We start from the raw sequence: 16,394 nt of genomic DNA, 5'->3' as shown, positions 1-16,394 counted from the left end.
TGAAACGCCCCAAACTAATTACTACACCAAAACCCTAATAAACATACTTGGTTCATTTATTTCCCACCTTTTTGTTGTGCCCTTTATTATTCTACTGAGGAGCACCAATCAAACCTTACCCGAAGAAGTGATGTCGAAGAGATTCTTATCGTCGAGTCCTGCGAGCCACACAATTTTACCTACTATCTTCGTGGCCCAATCATTCTTCACACCAAATATAGCTCTGTATTTATTACGTTTCTCTTAAAAATTGAGAGACATAGCTAAAAACACACACACGTTGAAGACCAAATGTAGCTAAACACAAATTGATTACTAGCCTAACCAGCACATCAATATAACTTCTTCGCCCCATGATCGATAAAAATTTTTGTTTTCCCTTTCTTAATTAGTTTTATTTTTACGATACTACTTACTAAACCTAAAATACATCATTTGATAACTAACCTCCCTTGATTACCCCCGTTATCATGGAAATGCACGTATACACACACCATTCGGTTACGGGATAGAAAATATGAAAATATGATATAGCTGGTAGAGTTCACCATTATCGCAATTAAACTACGCTTGTATTGATGACTTAGAGCATCTCCAATGTAAAACTCCATTTTTTCCTCTAAAATGGAGTAAAAGTGAAAATATAGTAAAATTTCTCCAATCCTACTCCATAATGGAGTGATGAACAAACAAAAAATAAACTACTCCATTTATGGAGTAAATTTTATTATGGAATGAGATATGAAGTTGGGTTAGAGCATTACTTACTCTATATCCACTTTTACTCCATTTTAGAGGAAAAAATGGAGTTGAGATGGAGATGCCCTTATAGTAGTATAAGTTTATGCAGTTTCATTTATTTTTCTACTCACGAATGATTTTGTTTCTAGACATTTTTCATGGTTACAAAAATATATCAACGAAAAATCATGGTGAAAGTAAGTGACAGCCCGTGATATCTAACCACATAGCTATTATAAAGATGACTAAGTTAAATTTAGAAATTTAGAAATTAAATACTGTGACTGTAACAATAATAAATTTAAGAACAGTAGTCCAGCAACGAAGGACAACAAGCAATTTGCTCAATGCCACGCCAAAATTCAATAATTCAAGGATAATTATGGTGGTATAGTGGCTTGTCGCTGATTTATTCAAGTTCGGCTCATCTCAAGTTCGTCCTTTTCTTTTCCGGAATATCTTGCTGTTCATATCACATTTGTAACTAGATCTCTCTTGTACTGGTAATTTTCACCGAGCTCTAATGTCTTTTTACCGGTATATTTGTCGAACATGATCTCATACGTAAGGTCCTGTGAATTATGTTTTTGGGTTGGAACAAGAAACTATGCAGGTATCCGATTGTTTTAGGAATATATCTTTTTAATCTGAATCAGGTTATTTGTATTTTCTCAGATATCCAGTAAGATTTAAAATCTAATAGCTACTAATACGGTGTGATATATATATTTCTGTTTTTTTTTTGCTTAACAACATTTCTGTTGTAATGTACTCTTTAATATGTTAATATTTTATCTTCTGTTGGTTTTCTACTCGTACTTAATATAGTTTCTTAATAATTAATTAAAGAGAGACGTGTTTCTTTTTCCTTTTTTAATTCAGACAAAAATAATAAATGAGTTGCTAGTCCTTTTAAATAGGAGGAGAGTGAGAGTGCTGTTTGTGCTCATACCAAAAACTGAACTACAGATATGTCTTTTAGCTCCCGGAAAGAAGATAACTGAAAGAAAAACAAGTAAGTTTACCATTTCATGAGTTAGTGAATCCCAGTTTCTTTTTAGTATTATTCATAATCTTTATAATACTTTATAATAGACTAAAATATCAATCTTGTGACCTCTTTATAGAAAATATCATATAACTTTTTGCAAATTTAAATAGATTTTTAATCAATTATTTTAAATTTTCTGCAGAAGAATGAATCCAGATCTCGTAATAATCGTATTATATATATCTTCGTTTATATTAAATGTACTTCTGATTTTCTCAGGGTTTCCACTTGTACAGTGATACTTCACTGTTAGCTTCATCTCCAAGAATACGCCATTTTCCTCTGTAAAGATGCCACGTGTTTCTGCTGAATCCCAAGAAATCTCATTCGACGGCGGCAACGAACCGACGCTCGGAGAGCTCCTGAAAGATTTCGACGGAGGTGACCGGAAGAAAAACTCCGGCGAAGATGCTTCGACTCATCACATACTTGATCTCACTTCCCCTGAAACAAGACCCGTACCGTTTCTCTTGTCCTTCAACAACCTCAGCTACGACATCGTACATCGCCGGCGGTTTGACTTCTCTCGAGGAAAGCCAGCTTCAGTGAAACCTCTACTCAACGATGTTTCCGGCGAGGCTTGCGACGGAGACATCCTAGCCGTTCTCGGAGCAAGCGGAGCCGGAAAGTCCACGTTGATCGACGCGCTAGCGGGACGCGTGGGTAGCTTGAGAGGCACGGTAACTCTAAACGGAGAGAAGATCTTGCAAACTCGTTTGCTGAAAGTGATATCAGCTTACGTCATGCAAGACGATCTTTTGTTCCCGATGCTCACCGTCAAAGAAACTCTAATGTTCGCTTCAGAGTTTCGTCTCCCGAGAAGCTTGTCCAAGTCCAAGAAAATGGAGCGTGTTCAAACCCTAATAGACAAGTTAGGGCTTAGAAACGCGGCGGATACGATAATAGGAGACGAAGGTCACCGTGGAGTCTCCGGTGGAGAGCGGCGGCGCGTGTCGATAGGAATCGATATCATCCACGATCCTATCCTCTTGTTCCTTGATGAACCTACATCCGGGTTGGATTCAACCAATGCGTTTATGGTTGTGCAGGTCGGATGAAACATTCGTCTTATCTTCAAAATTTTAAATAGTTACTATATATTTCAATTTTTTTAAATTAAAATTACTCTCCGAAATCTCAGATCCGGTTCTGTTTTCAGGTTCTTAAACGTATAGCTAGGAGTGGTAGTATCGTAATTATGACAATACATCAACCTAGCGCTCGAGTCCTTGACTTGCTTGATCGTCTTATCATCTTATCTCGCGGCGAGAATGTTTTCAGCGGTTCTCCGACAAGTCTTCCTCAGTTCTTGTCTGATTTCGGACATCCTATCCCGGAGAAAGAGAACATAACCGAGTTCGCACTCGACCTAGTACGACAACTCGAAGGGTCCAGCGAAGGAACCAGAGAGTTAGTTGAGTTCAACGAGAAGTGGCAACAGAACCATTCTGCTCGAGCCACGCCAATGACCACACCTTACCAAGCCTTGTCTCTAAAAGAATCCATTACCGCAAGTGTTTCGAGAGGCAAGCTAGTCTCCGGTTCAACCAGTTCCGATCCAATTTCCATGGACTCTGTATCTTCATACGCAAACCCGCCACTGGTCGAGACCTTTATCTTAGCCAAACGGTACATGAAAAACTGGATCCGGACACCGGAGCTCATAGGGACACGGATCGCCACTGTCATGGTGACTGGTCTTCTCTTAGCTACTATATACTGGAGGCTTGACAACACTCCGAGAGGTGCACAAGAGAGGATGGCTTTCTTTGCATTTGGTATGTCAACAATGTTCTACGTCTGTGCGGACAACGTTCCTGTTTTTCTCAAAGAACGGTTCATTTTCTTGAGAGAGTCAACGCGCAACGCATACAGAATATCTTCGTATGTCATCTCTCACTCTCTTGTGTCTCTGCCTCAGCTACTTGCTCTCTCCATTGCATTTGCTGCGACCACGTTCTGGACTGTTGGTTTAAGCGGAGGACTAGAGAGCTTTCTCTATTACTGCCTCATAATCTACGCAGGCTTTTGGTCCGGATCCTCTTTTGTCACCTTTGTGTCCGGTTTGGTTCCGAATGTCATGATAAGTTTCATGATCACTATTGCCTATCTTTCCTACTGTCTACTCTTGGGTGGATTCTACATTAACCGGGATCGGATACCGGTTTACTGGATATGGTTTCATTACATTTCATTGTTGAAGTATCCCTACGAAGCTGTCTTGATCAACGAGTTTGATGACCCATCTCGTTGTTTTGTTAGAGGAGTCCAAGTGTTTGATGGTACGCTTTTGGCGAAAATGCCTGATGCGATGAAGGTTAAGCTCCTCGATACACTGAGTAACTCTTTGGGAACAACGATAACGGAGTCCACATGCTTGAGAACAGGGCCTGACTTACTTATGCAGCAAGGTATTTCTCAGTTGAGCAAATGGGATTGCTTGTGGATTACGTTGGCTTGGGGTCTCTTCTTTAGGATCTTGTTTTACTTCTCCTTGCTGTTTGGAAGCAAGAATAAGAGGACGTGAAGATTGTCCACAACACACAAAACATATATACTTCCGTTGGCGTCAGTGCATCTACCTATTTTTAATATACACATTTAAGTGAAGCTTGAAGCTTCCAAGTCTTCTTGTTGTTGTAGTTTGTGTAATCAAGTTGTAACTTTAGTAACTGTTTCATATGTTTGTATCCTTTTCTGAATATTGTCAAACATACATTTCTCTTTTAGTATTTCAGGTATCATAACTACTGGATAGTAAAACAAACATTTTTTTACCAAGTTTTTGAAGAAAAAAATTCAGGTTTTCAACACAATTCAATTCTCAAATTTAGTTGGCATCATATAGTGTCTCATAATTATTATGGATTTTTTTTTTGTTAAAGTAAAAGGTTAAACCTGAATCTATTAAAAACACAGACTTAACCTCCGGATGAGAGGTGCAGTCCACGACAGGTCCTCTCCCGGATTTTCATACGAACGTATCCGCAACCGTGGTGAGCAGAACAATGTGATTTAGTTTCCGCAGCAGGAGGATCAAACCAAGAATGTGTTTGCATCCAAGGCCCGTCCACTACCACTGGACCACAAAGTTCGCTCATTATTATGGATTCGTTCCTGCTGCGGAAACTAAAATCCATCTAAATTGCAGTCCAATATGGATTTTAGTCTCCAATTTTCTAGCGTTTTTAATTTGGTAAAAATGGATTGAAAATGCATCTAAATTCAAAACTAAATGTATAATACGATTTTATGTTGAAATGGCCCTTGAATATATTATTTGTTCATATTCAAACTTAAATGTATATACTATATACATACACGTTCACATCCAAAGATTCGTAACATAAATGCCGTTTGGTGGCGAATAAATTACAAAAGTTTGGTTGTCGGATAAGAAATATCAACCCATACTGGACTGCAATTTTATCTGGCTATGCGATTAACAAGTGGCATTGTACGTCTGAATGTATTAAAGTTCAAGGGACCCAAATTCATAAATTGTGTAAAATAAAAGTGGAATTTATATATTTAATGCATATAGATTTTTGAAGACAGAAATTTTTTAAAGCATTTCAGAACACAATTAAATTCGAACCATTTAAATATACATATCAAATATAAGCATCTAAATACACAATTAAGTTATAACGTGGGAAATTAAAATTTCAACTAAAACTGAACTACTTAAACTCACGTTTAAAGCATCTATTGTTACTACTTTATGAACGTCAGAACGTGGGAAAAAAATGTCCACACATTTTTTTGTTGTCAACATTTCCAGACATCAATTATCATCTAAAGTATATCGAAAAGAAACAAAATCAATGAAATATGATCGGAATTTTTGGAAAAAATTACATAAACATAAACTCCAAAAAATAGGCCTTTAAACTGATAAAAAAAATTTACGTAAGACATTGTCACAGGTCTCCAAAATCTCAGGGCCGGCCATGAATATGGTGATGATTTAAACAAGCGTCGTTATCAAAATTCAATGGTTTTTATTTCATGCCTTAAAATTATGAATGAGTTTTAATGTCTCTAAGATTATTAAAATCTAAGTACTAACTATACTGCTCACTTTTTAATAATACAACCTTTGATCTAATCATTCACAGCTGTCTCAAGCTGTTGGAACTTTCACTTTTGGTCTAATACACGGTTGTGGTCTCCCTTCAAACTAGGATTTGTTTACCTTAAAATTTAGTACCTCTGTTTTTTTTTGTTACTACTACGTTACTTTATACCTCTAAGCTATTAGAAAAAAAGTAATCCTCGCAGAAGAGGCGAGCTTGTCTCTACTTCATGTAGCTTTTCTTGGCTACGATTTACTGGACAGTAGATGACCCCCCTAGAGGCGTCCACCACGAAGTCAAAGCTTATAGACACTATGATCAGTTATTTAGGATGGAGTCAGTGCAGGTCCGGATTGATGTGGTGCCCAAAGCGGAACAAGAAAAATATTGTCCCATAGTTATAAATTTTTTTTGTTTACTCTTAAGTATTTTAAAAAGCAAAAAAAAAAATCTACATGTTTATCTCTATAAATTAAATTACATTCATAATCCTACAACAATAAATATTAAAAGAAAAATATAAATTAGAGAATAGAATAATATATATGTATCTTAACAAAATTAATAAATTTTGCATTGTAATTATAAAATGACATTTATTTTGAAACGTAAATTTTACTCTACAACAACAACTAAATTTACTCTACAACAACAACTAAACTGAAACGAAGTCATTTCAGAATTGAACACATAGATTAAGAAAATATTTGTTTTATATATTTACTAAATAAAAACATCATTACCAATACACCTAACCACATTTCAACCAATATAAAAGTCGATTGGAATATAAAGTCCATAAATTATGTAATGAAATTATAAACTGACACTTATTTTGAAACAAAAATTCTCTAGACATTATTTGAGAAGTGATTTTTCAAATTTTGTTTATGTGTCGTCTCCACAAACACTTTCACCAAAAAAGATGACATGTCACAATAACAATTATGACATGGATATGTCTAATTGTGACATGGACAAAGCACATTTAATGTTGATTTATATTTTTGGTAAACTCTTACGATATGGTAATAACATTTAATGTTGATTTATATTTTTGGAAACTTTTTAGAATATTGTAATAACTCATATGTCATCACTAAAGTAAATATATTCAAATATAAAACTAAATAATATAATAATAGAAATATGAAAATATTATAGTTTCGAAAATATTATTTAATTATATTTTTATAATTATACAATTTTTATTATGAAAAAAATCTTCAAAATTTATGCAATTTTTGTATCTTAATATCATTAGTTTTAGAAATACTATTTAATTTTGCTTTCATAATTATATAATTTAATATCATTTTTACTTATTTTATAAAATCAATTTAATATATTCTAACCAAAAGAAATAGATAAGAATCTATATAGAATTATAATTTTAGATATATACATATCTATTTCTAAACATAAACTTAAAATTAACTAAATTGTTTTATATTATTTTTTTTCTTAACTAAATAAAAATTTACATTAAAATATTAGTAAGAAAATAAAAATATCTGAAATATTAACTTTTTTTTTTGAAAATATAATTTAAATTTAAAATTTTTATTGCTGCATCTGGTGCAGAAAAACACTTTGTTTTACTTTACAACAAGTATAATTCACATGTATATGTTGGTGTTACGTCTGAAATTATTCAAAAGTTAGGTCGACTAAGTATAAATTCCAACTCAGACGGCAGGGGCTAGGATGATAGTAACGAGAAGAGATTCGATGAGGTTTGATTGTGGAGTCATTCAAGACTATGGAGGAAATACAAAAGGGATTCAAGAGCCAATCAAAACGAATAAATGAAGACAAGAAACATAAACTTGTGTTGGGAACTTGGGATTTATTAAATTTATGTACAGTGAACTTGGGATTTATTAAATTTATGTCCAACTGTACGTTGTTTGATTAGTATAATATTATCCACTTTGAGCGTTAAGCAATCCTGAATAGATTTACTTTTGGTTTCCTTCCAAAAAAGTTTCGTACTAATTAGAGTTAGAAATCTCTTTATATATTAGACATTATTTTGTCTAATTTTCAATGTGAGATTTTGTTTGATATCTCACAACTTGGAGAGAGAGAGAGAGAGATAGAGAGAGAGAGAGAGAGAGAGAGAGAGAGAGAGAGAGAGAGAGAGAGAGAGAGAGAGAGAGAGAGAGAGAGAGAGAGAGAGAGAGCAAAGGCAAGTAGCAAATTCACTCATTATGCCACTATTATATCGTTAGCTTCATGACATTTGAGGAGACAATATAGGTAGGCTCTTGAGTCTTGGCACTAGTGCCGTGCGAAGGTTATTATGGGCCTAGGGCAAAAATAATTTATTTTATATCAAATATGCGTCTTAATTTTTTTAATACGAACCAGAAAATAAATTGTTTTCTTATTTTATATTTTAAAATTATTTTTAAGAAAAATTAATCTTATGAAAATTAATGGCAAAAATTATATTTTGGTCACAACTGAAAATTGTATATACAAACTCAAATTATATGTAGAAAAATGTTTTCAACATTCAAAATAAAAATTATACAATAAAATTAATATTCATAACAACTAAGCAGAAATAGTCATATTATTGAAAAGTATTAAGAGATAATTATAGTTTTTATCATATTATTATATATTGATTATATGATTTATGAATATGGAGATCCCAAAATATATTAATGTGAGAAGGGGCTGGGGCCAATGTCCCAAAATTGATAAGGTGAGCACGGTTAGTTACCATGGACTGCTATGTATCTTTGCTCTGGTCGATAGATGATAGATCTAGCTATATTCGTTGCTCTGCTTTCATGTATATAAGTATTTCTATGAAACGTTGTATCCTATGAAGATTAGAAAACACGTAGAATAGGCGCATTGAGATTATGGGAGCTGATGATGTTAGAAATGAGACCCACAAAGTGTTAATGCATCTTAGTATATAATGCAGACAACTTTATAATGCTACAAGAAGCTATTTCGCTTGATGGTATTAATCTTCAACCTACTTCAGCAGGTGTCTTAGCATAGTGAGGTTTAATTAAAACCACAATCATGTCCTTTGGTTATTCTACCTTAACCGAACCGATATAGTACATATTACAAAATTACAACAACTAAATTGGGTGTCTTATCTGGTTGATTAACCTGAACCGATACTGTACTAAAATTCTAGATTAGAAAAATAAACCGGATTGGACCGTCTCTGTAAACGCAACCACCACCACTCTCGCTGCAGTCGATATACACTCCGTCATAATTTCGACCGGTGGTTGCTCACGCGCGACAAGATTTAGGGGACTTTGGTCGGAGATATGTTATTGAGCTGTCCGACGGTGAAGTTGATTGTGTTTCAGCAACGGCGCACTTTCACCTCTTCTTTAGCAAAGCGTTTCAGCTTCAATGCACAATCACTCACAGAGTCTCAAGCTCAGGTTTTTTTTTTCCATTTTTGTTTTCTTGTTCGCATATTCTTGGAGAATTTCAGACAAGGCTTTAGTTTTCTTGTCTGAAATTCTTCTATTGGGAAACGTAAAACTAAAGACTTCCCTCTAGTATAGCAAATGAAAGATGAAACCTTTATGTTCTCTTTGCTTCTTCTCTCAATGAAAGATGAGAGTGTTGAGTTCTTGAACTGATAAGCTGATTAATGTGTGAATGATGTCATTATATGTTTAGGCTGCTTTGGATAAGGATTGCATTGATTTCTTACCTTGGTTAGAGCAAATTGCTGGAGCCAAGCTAACTAACAGTCTTTCCATTGGTAAATCCCCCTATGGCAGGTCAGTGATGTCTCTCTTCTTGAGTCTTTTGCCACTAGTTTGCTTATACAAGTTATGATCTTGGTGTAATGGTTTGTTTATAATGCCAAATACACTAACCAGTTTTTAACATAATTTGACTTTTGAGCAGGGCCTTGTTTGCCTCAAAAGTAATCCATGCCGGGGACTGCATTCTTAAAATCCCTTTTAATGCGGTATATTATGAAAATGAGTTTTTTCTTCTTTTTTCGTGTGATCTAAAACGAGTTTCTGAAGATTAATACATTTTGATATTAGAGTTGTATGTTGTCAGCAAATAACTCCGGATGAGCTTCCAACTGATATTAGAGTTTCACTGACTGATAAAGTTGGAAACATAGGAAAGCTTGCTGCTCTTGTTATGATCGAGATAAACGCTGGTCAAGTAAGCTGCCATCAACATTTTTGGGTTGATGTAATCTTTAATATAAGTCTCCGTTTTCATCTGAGTGTTTAATTTTTCTTTGACTTTGAGAGTTTATGATTGTTTTCTGAATCAGAACTCTCGATGGTTCCCTTATATCAGCCGACTTCCTCAGCTTTCAGATATGCACAGCACGGTGGGGTTTTCACTCTACTCCTTATTGTGGTCAGAATACTTAACAAACAATGGTTTCCTTGTTCTCTTTAGATCTTCTGGGATGAAAATGAGTTCAGCATGATTCGCTGTAGCGCAGTTTACAAGGAAACTGTAAAACAAAAAGCTCGGATAGAAAAGGAATTTTCACTTGTATCACAAGTAAGTATGCTTCCTTTAATGATGTTTGTTTCTGGTGGCAAATTCGATTTCCCCATGTTCTTATAGAGAAAGGGTCTGCTTTTGCACACCTCTATTTATATAACATTGTGGCTACTCCCTTATTTTGTCCCTCGATTAGTATATTATTAACTTACAATTTATGAAACCATTACAAAGGCACGCCCATATAGTGGTTAAACGAATGAAATATATCATGGTACTAGCAAATGTTATGGACATAATTAATTTCTGTTCATCATGTGTCTTAGCAATGCATCCACCGAGTACATAGTATACATGTGTATTTATATGTGGTAGTGGATAAGGTACATTTGCATGTTTAAATTTTGTTTGTCTCTTCCTAGTTAGTTAAGAGTTGTGAAATTATTTTTGGTTATTAATAGGCATTCAAGAAACATCTTCCAAAAGCCATTGAACGCCCAGCTCTGGAAAATTTCATGTATGCATATACATTAGGTGAGAAAATTACTCTACATTTAATTCTATTTGGCGCTATATCTGTCTCTGACTTTACTCAACCACTACATGTGTTACCACTGAGTCACTGGCATTCTTTTGTTTTGTTTTTGGTTTTACTTGATATGGATAACTTGGTGCTCTGGACAGTGGGATCACGTGCGTGGGAAACCTCGAGAGGCATATCACTGGTAGTGTCTTCAGTATGATTCTGCGTTTCTTTTTTGGTCTTCTCAAGGTGATCTGACCATTTAACAGATTCCGTTTGCAGATTTCATGAACCATGATGGACTTTCTGCATCAATCGTTTTGACTGATGAAGACAACCAACTATCTGAGGTTTACTTCCCGTTTAATATTCTGACTTCTCTTCTTCCTGTGTCTGCCTACATCTACTTGCTATTCTCTGTCACCTCCATATCTCATTTGATTACATTAGGAGACTCTTTAAGTTAAAATTTCGATCTTGTAAGATACATGCTTCTTGTAACTAGTGCATGATTTTGAAGTTTTCAAACTTTGCAGGTCACTGCAGATCGTGACTACAGTCCTGGTGACGAGGTATGATTATAACACAAAGCGATTTGCTTTTAATCACAGGCTTTGAGAGCTTACCAAACACATCTGTGTAGGTCCTCATTAGGTATGGAGAATTCTCAAATGCTACACTCATGCTGGATTTTGGATTTACACTTCCTTACAACACTCATGACGAGGTTTGCTTTCTCTATTATGACTGTAACAACATTGATCTATCTATCTTATTAAAACTCAAGTACAAAATTGGAGTGTTTGGAGACTTGAATAGGACTTTTAAAAATTTGGAGTGTTTGGAAACATGGATTGCAGTCTTTTAAAAAAAAATATTTTTGTTTGAAAACAAGGATATTAATATTAAGAAAAAAAGTAATGGGCTTATGTTTTTTTTTTAAATTGAAAGTTATCTAGGCCACTTTTAAAATATACCAAAATGGGTCAATCTAATTCCCTAAAAAAAAAATTTTTAAACTAACCATAAAACAAAATTTAAACTTTATATACATATTTCAAATCAAAATAATAATTCAAATTTGATTTATATCAAAAATTGATTCAAAAATATACATATATTCAAAAATAGATTTTTACTAAACTATTTTTCAATAACCATTATAAAAAAATATTGTCAATATATATAAGAAAAACATAATACAAAGCCCAATTTGAAATACCAACTCAAATTATGGTTTTCATATTTCATATTAAGTTTTAAAAATATAATATATGTAATTATTTATATGATGGTATGTATAAAATACTATTAATTATATGATTACTTATATGATGGTACATATAAAATACGATTAATTATATGATGATAAAATACGATATATAATAATGACTAGGGATGGGCTTTTGGATACTCATACGGGTTTAGTTCTGATCGGTTTGTATTTTGGGTTTTCGGGGTCAAAGATTTCAGCCTTATTAGAATGTTTCTAAATTTTGGTTTGAGTTCGATTTGGATCTTTGCGGGTTTGGTTTGGGTTTGGATAACTAATTTAAACTATTTTTAAAGTCTTAAATCATTATATATTTTATATTTCTCAAAATGTATAAATAAAATAATATATTACGTATAAATTTGAATAACATATGTCATAATACTTAAACTTAACATATCAATTGGCTTGATTTAAAATTTTGGATACGAAATCAATAATTATTTTAAGTATTTTTAGTGATTTGAGTATACTTTAACTATTTCAGATATTTACTTTTGACTATCTATATATATTTTCAAGTATTTAAACCAATTTAAAAGTATCATTTTTGATGTTTTATATACGTTAAATCTAAAAATAATTAATATATATAAGTATATAAATCTATTTTTAGATAAATTCGGATACCCAAATACTTCGGTTCGGATCAGATTCGGTTCTCTAAATAACAAAATTTTGAATAATTAGAATATTTAATCAATTTATGTTTGGGTTTGGTACTATATCTTTGGATCGGTATCGGTTATGTTCCTCGGATTCATTTTTTCAAATCCTAATAATTACATGAAAAACAAATATCAACATATTTTTCAAAATATACACCCGCGCGCCTGCGCGGGTCAAAATCTAGTAGATATTAAGAGTCAAACATGTCCACTCACCAACTTTGAACGTGATGATCATTTGATTGATTGACTAGGTTCAAATCCAAATGGATATAGCGAATGATGACCCTCTCCGCAACATGAAGCTGGGACTTCTCCAAACCCATTACACAAGAAGTGTCAAAGATATCAATATCTTTCACTCTTCTTATGATACTTTCACAATCAAGTAGGTATTAATGCTTGTTGCATATGTGATTAAGTGTAATCTAAGTCTAGTTTTGGTTCTCTCTCTATCTCAGGGAAGTGAAATCAGCTACAGGGAAAGGAATTCCTCAGTCTCTCCGAGCATTTGCACGTCTTCTCTCTTGTACCTCTCCTCAAGGTGCTCAGATCAAAACTAGTTACTCTCTTTTGAGGCTGATCTTGAAAGTATTAACAGTATATAATAATAATGATATTCTCAGAGCTAAATGATTTGTCAAAAGAAGCTGAGCTAAATGATGGCCGGCTAGCTCGGCTTCCCTTTAAAGACAGGAGCAGAGAGTTGGAGGCACATAAGATCATCTTGGCTCATATCAACAGTTTAATTGTGGATCATAATGTTTGCATCAAGGTACTACAGAATTTCGACTCGATTAATTGCCACATAATGAACTGAAATATAGGTTTTGATAAAGGTTTATTTATTGGGTGCTTTTGCAGGAACTAGGAGCATCTAATTTCCGTTTTGAATCACAAAGGCTTACTGTTAGAAGGCAGATGGCAAGAGAGCTCATCTTTGGGGAGCTTCGTGTTCTGAGATCTGCAGCTGAATGGCTTATTCATTATTGCACAAACTTGTTTTCAGCACCTTAAATGAGACTCAAGTGACTATGGAGCAGGCCTTGTTGGTTGGATGAAAATAAAATTCGATGTGATCCTAAAAGTTATATTATAATTGTGTAACAAAAGGAGTAATGAGATTAGTCATCATATATTACAGAAAAATGGACTTGAATGAAGAATATATGTATACATAAGAACATAAGCACAAGGATTAATACGCAATGGAATAATAGGATGAAGCAGTTGTGCTGTGATCAATAAGAGTTTGAATGTGAAGTCAGGCTGATACAACTTCACACCATCATGTACAAAGATTGTTGAAGCCTTGCGTATAGTTGAGATTGTTGTTATATCCACCAAACCCTTGTGTACCAAGAAGACTGTTGTAGTATCCAAAGTTAACTTGTTCCCCAGGTAAAGCATTGTTGTCATAGCCAAAGTTGAAGAAGCCTTGCGTAGTACTGAGATTGCTGTTGTCGTTGAAGCCTTGTGTCCCAAGCAAAGTCCTACTGTCATTGAGATTGTTGTAACAAGAGGGAATCAAGGATTGGTCAAGGCTTGAGTGAGGCAATTGTGTTAAAGTAGCGTTTTCATGGTTAAACATAAAGATTGAATATTTACTCGGATGATTCAAAGAACCGGTTGCAGTGGAGTTGTAAACATCACCACGACTCAGGTCTTGCTCGGTACTTGTTGAACCATTCATGAGAAGATTCGTAATGCTCTGATCTGGCTCGGCGTGATGATCGTCATGAAGCATCATGTCTCGTAATAGCTGTAACTTATATACCAAGGAACCTTCAAGATCTTGCACTTTCTGTGAGAATTCAATTGGAGATCTCTTCTTCTCGTCGTGCATCTTCTTGTTCACGAACTTTGAAAGATTGGTGCTCTTCTTTTGTTTTTCTTCGTCCCTGAGTTGGCTATATCTTTGGGCAATGTCTTGGACTTGGGACTCATCTTCGGGCCAAGTTCTGACGAGGTTACCGACACGATCATAATGGATAACGCAAATTTCATTACCGCAGAGAGTGGAGAGCTCGCCAGCTTTTTTCAGAATCGTCTCCTGTCTCATCAACAAATTGGTCGATGATTTCTTGAAAAGGGTTTGCTTTCTCACTGACAATTTGACCTTCTTGTTTCTCGAAGAAGAAGAATCCATTGTTGTTGTTGTTTGCTGCAAAATACAGAGAAGAGAAGTTTGAGTAACGAAGAGAGAAAGACAAGTGCAAGTGATTTTAGCGAAGGATTAGGGTTTATTTATAGATTTTGGTTATTTCCCTTTTTTCTAAGTATAATAATTGATCCCATAATTTCCTATTCTTAAAGTATAAAAACGATCAGATAATTGATAATTTCCATTTTTCATTTAATGTAGCCGTTGGGGATTATTAAACTTAGTGAGATTCGTTTGCGATAAAATGGCCAAAGTATCCCTTAAGCACCGATTTGAGATAACGTTGTGGAGGTCAGACTTGTATTAATGTTGTCTTTTCCATTATGTCTTAAAAGTTCGTCCAATGGGAGAATACATAACTACTAGAGTTTAATAACGTTGTCGTTGTATAATAGCGGGTCTCTGTTACACGCGGGACATCAAACCGGCCGGTCTGATCCAGTCCGAACCGAGAGAGAGTGTTGGTTTTTACCTTTTAGCGAGTGGATCCCGGTACATGACATAATTTGGATGATGCGATATATATTTTTTTGGTGCTAGATTTTTTTGGGGAGATTTTTCTAGAACGTGTTAAATTGTTTTTTTTTCTTTACCTCGGTAGTGTAAATATTGAAAATTTGACTATGTAGAAGTGTTCCAATCCAGATTTTTGATTTCGATTTGGATCAGTTTATTTATTTTTCAAATTATATTAAATAAGAATTAATATATAACCAAATCTATTATGAATAGTTTGGGTTATATTCTTAAACAAAAATATGTATTTGGTGCTTAAGTGTAAATTTTAGCTAAGTATTAGCGGTATTATCAATTATCTTTTTGTGTGCACTAATTTTGCAAGATAGCATTAATTAAGTGCTATTAATATAAGCCAAAATCAGAAATTAAATTTTCATAGCAGTTATGAAAACAATGCTATCATAATATGCTATCAATGTCCATTTTTCTTTTAATGAATCTATATACCTCATTCTCCAATTCTGCGAAGTCAGTGTCTTGCAAACCGACAATAAAAACTGACATTGGCAGCTCAGCTCCTTGCGGCAATGCGTCAACGGTAGCAGGCATGTCTATTGGAACTCCGTAATCAAGTAGTCTTTTACGGTAATCAGGAGGACATGGTACTTTTGTGGTGACTCTGAAACAATGTCAACAGCCATGTTCACAATGCCGCTGAATTGAATTGGTCTGAATTGAGCAACATGCAATGTATATTTTGCGGTATAATAAACTTTTAAAATGTACAATAATTTATACTAATAAAAATATTTTTTTTTGATATAATATTGGATCTCACATTAATATTAAGTATATATGTCTAAAATAACAATATTTCGTTATTTAAAAATTTAATTTTTTATTAATTAATCAGATTTAATTAAAATGGGTATGTTTTAAAGGAAGAAATAGTTTGTTTAA

General features: G+C 34.0%; 3 protein-coding genes across 4 annotated transcripts; 2 read left to right on the top strand and 1 right to left on the bottom strand.

Moving 5' to 3' along the window:
- The first annotated feature begins 1,642 nt into the window (after positions 1–1,642).
- LOC106415485 (ABC transporter G family member 18) lies at positions 1,643–4,524 on the top strand. Its single transcript, XM_013856215.3, has 3 exons — positions 1,643–1,756; positions 2,012–2,841; positions 2,952–4,524. The coding sequence occupies exons 2-3, from the start codon at positions 2,083–2,085 to the stop codon at positions 4,317–4,319; spliced, it is 2,127 nt and encodes a 708-aa protein (XP_013711669.1). The 5' UTR covers positions 1,643–1,756; positions 2,012–2,082; the 3' UTR covers positions 4,320–4,524.
- A 4,506-nt stretch (positions 4,525–9,030) lies between these two features.
- Positions 9,031–13,943, top strand: LOC106412135 (ribulose-1,5 bisphosphate carboxylase/oxygenase large subunit N-methyltransferase, chloroplastic). Of its 2 annotated transcripts, none has more exons than XM_013853027.3 (15): positions 9,031–9,299; positions 9,544–9,647; positions 9,778–9,841; positions 9,940–10,050; positions 10,166–10,225; positions 10,297–10,404; positions 10,809–10,881; positions 11,032–11,072; positions 11,140–11,220; positions 11,407–11,442; positions 11,514–11,597; positions 13,066–13,199; positions 13,273–13,355; positions 13,438–13,586; positions 13,676–13,943. In XM_013853027.3, exons 1-15 carry the CDS (start codon positions 9,180–9,182, stop codon positions 13,826–13,828), a joined length of 1,401 nt encoding a protein of 466 aa, XP_013708481.2. In that variant the 5' UTR covers positions 9,031–9,179; the 3' UTR covers positions 13,829–13,943. The 2 variants fall into 2 exon arrangements, with proteins under 2 accessions (XP_013708481.2, XP_048597115.1); XM_048741158.1 differs by having other exon boundaries at positions 9,142–9,299; positions 9,924–10,050.
- On the bottom strand, positions 13,861–15,289 carry LOC106413211 (agamous-like MADS-box protein AGL53). The gene has a single exon (XM_013854027.3). It carries the CDS (start codon positions 14,958–14,960, stop codon positions 14,100–14,102), a length of 861 nt encoding a protein of 286 aa, XP_013709481.1. The 5' UTR covers positions 14,961–15,289; the 3' UTR covers positions 13,861–14,099.
- Positions 15,290–16,394: the final 1,105 nt, after the last annotated feature.

Source organism: Brassica napus, chromosome A9 (genome assembly GCF_020379485.1).
Source record: "Brassica napus cultivar Da-Ae chromosome A9, Da-Ae, whole genome shotgun sequence".
Classification (NCBI taxonomy): domain Eukaryota; kingdom Viridiplantae; phylum Streptophyta; class Magnoliopsida; order Brassicales; family Brassicaceae; genus Brassica; species Brassica napus.
Note: the sequence above shows the minus strand (reverse complement) of the source record. Positions and strands in the feature narration are given on the sequence as shown.

What these genes read in the sequence shown, in the direction of transcription:
- LOC106413211 (XM_013854027.3), bottom strand. Translation starts at nt 14,960, where the DNA reads ATGGATTCTTCTTCTTCGAGAAACAAGAAGGTCAAATTGTCAGTGAGA.
- LOC106412135 (XM_013853027.3), top strand. Translation starts at nt 9,180, where the DNA reads ATGTTATTGAGCTGTCCGACGGTGAAGTTGATTGTGTTTCAGCAACGG. An exon ending in CATGTATGCATATACATTAG is followed by an intron (nt 10,882 to 11,031) that starts GTGAGAAAATTA and finishes TGCTCTGGACAG; the next exon opens with TGGGATCACGTGCGTGGGAA. An exon ending in TATGATACTTTCACAATCAA is followed by an intron (nt 13,200 to 13,272) that starts GTAGGTATTAAT and finishes TCTCTATCTCAG; the next exon opens with GGAAGTGAAATCAGCTACAG.
- LOC106415485 (XM_013856215.3), top strand. Translation starts at nt 2,083, where the DNA reads ATGCCACGTGTTTCTGCTGAATCCCAAGAAATCTCATTCGACGGCGGC. An exon ending in ATGCGTTTATGGTTGTGCAG is followed by an intron (nt 2,842 to 2,951) that starts GTCGGATGAAAC and finishes TTCTGTTTTCAG; the next exon opens with GTTCTTAAACGTATAGCTAG.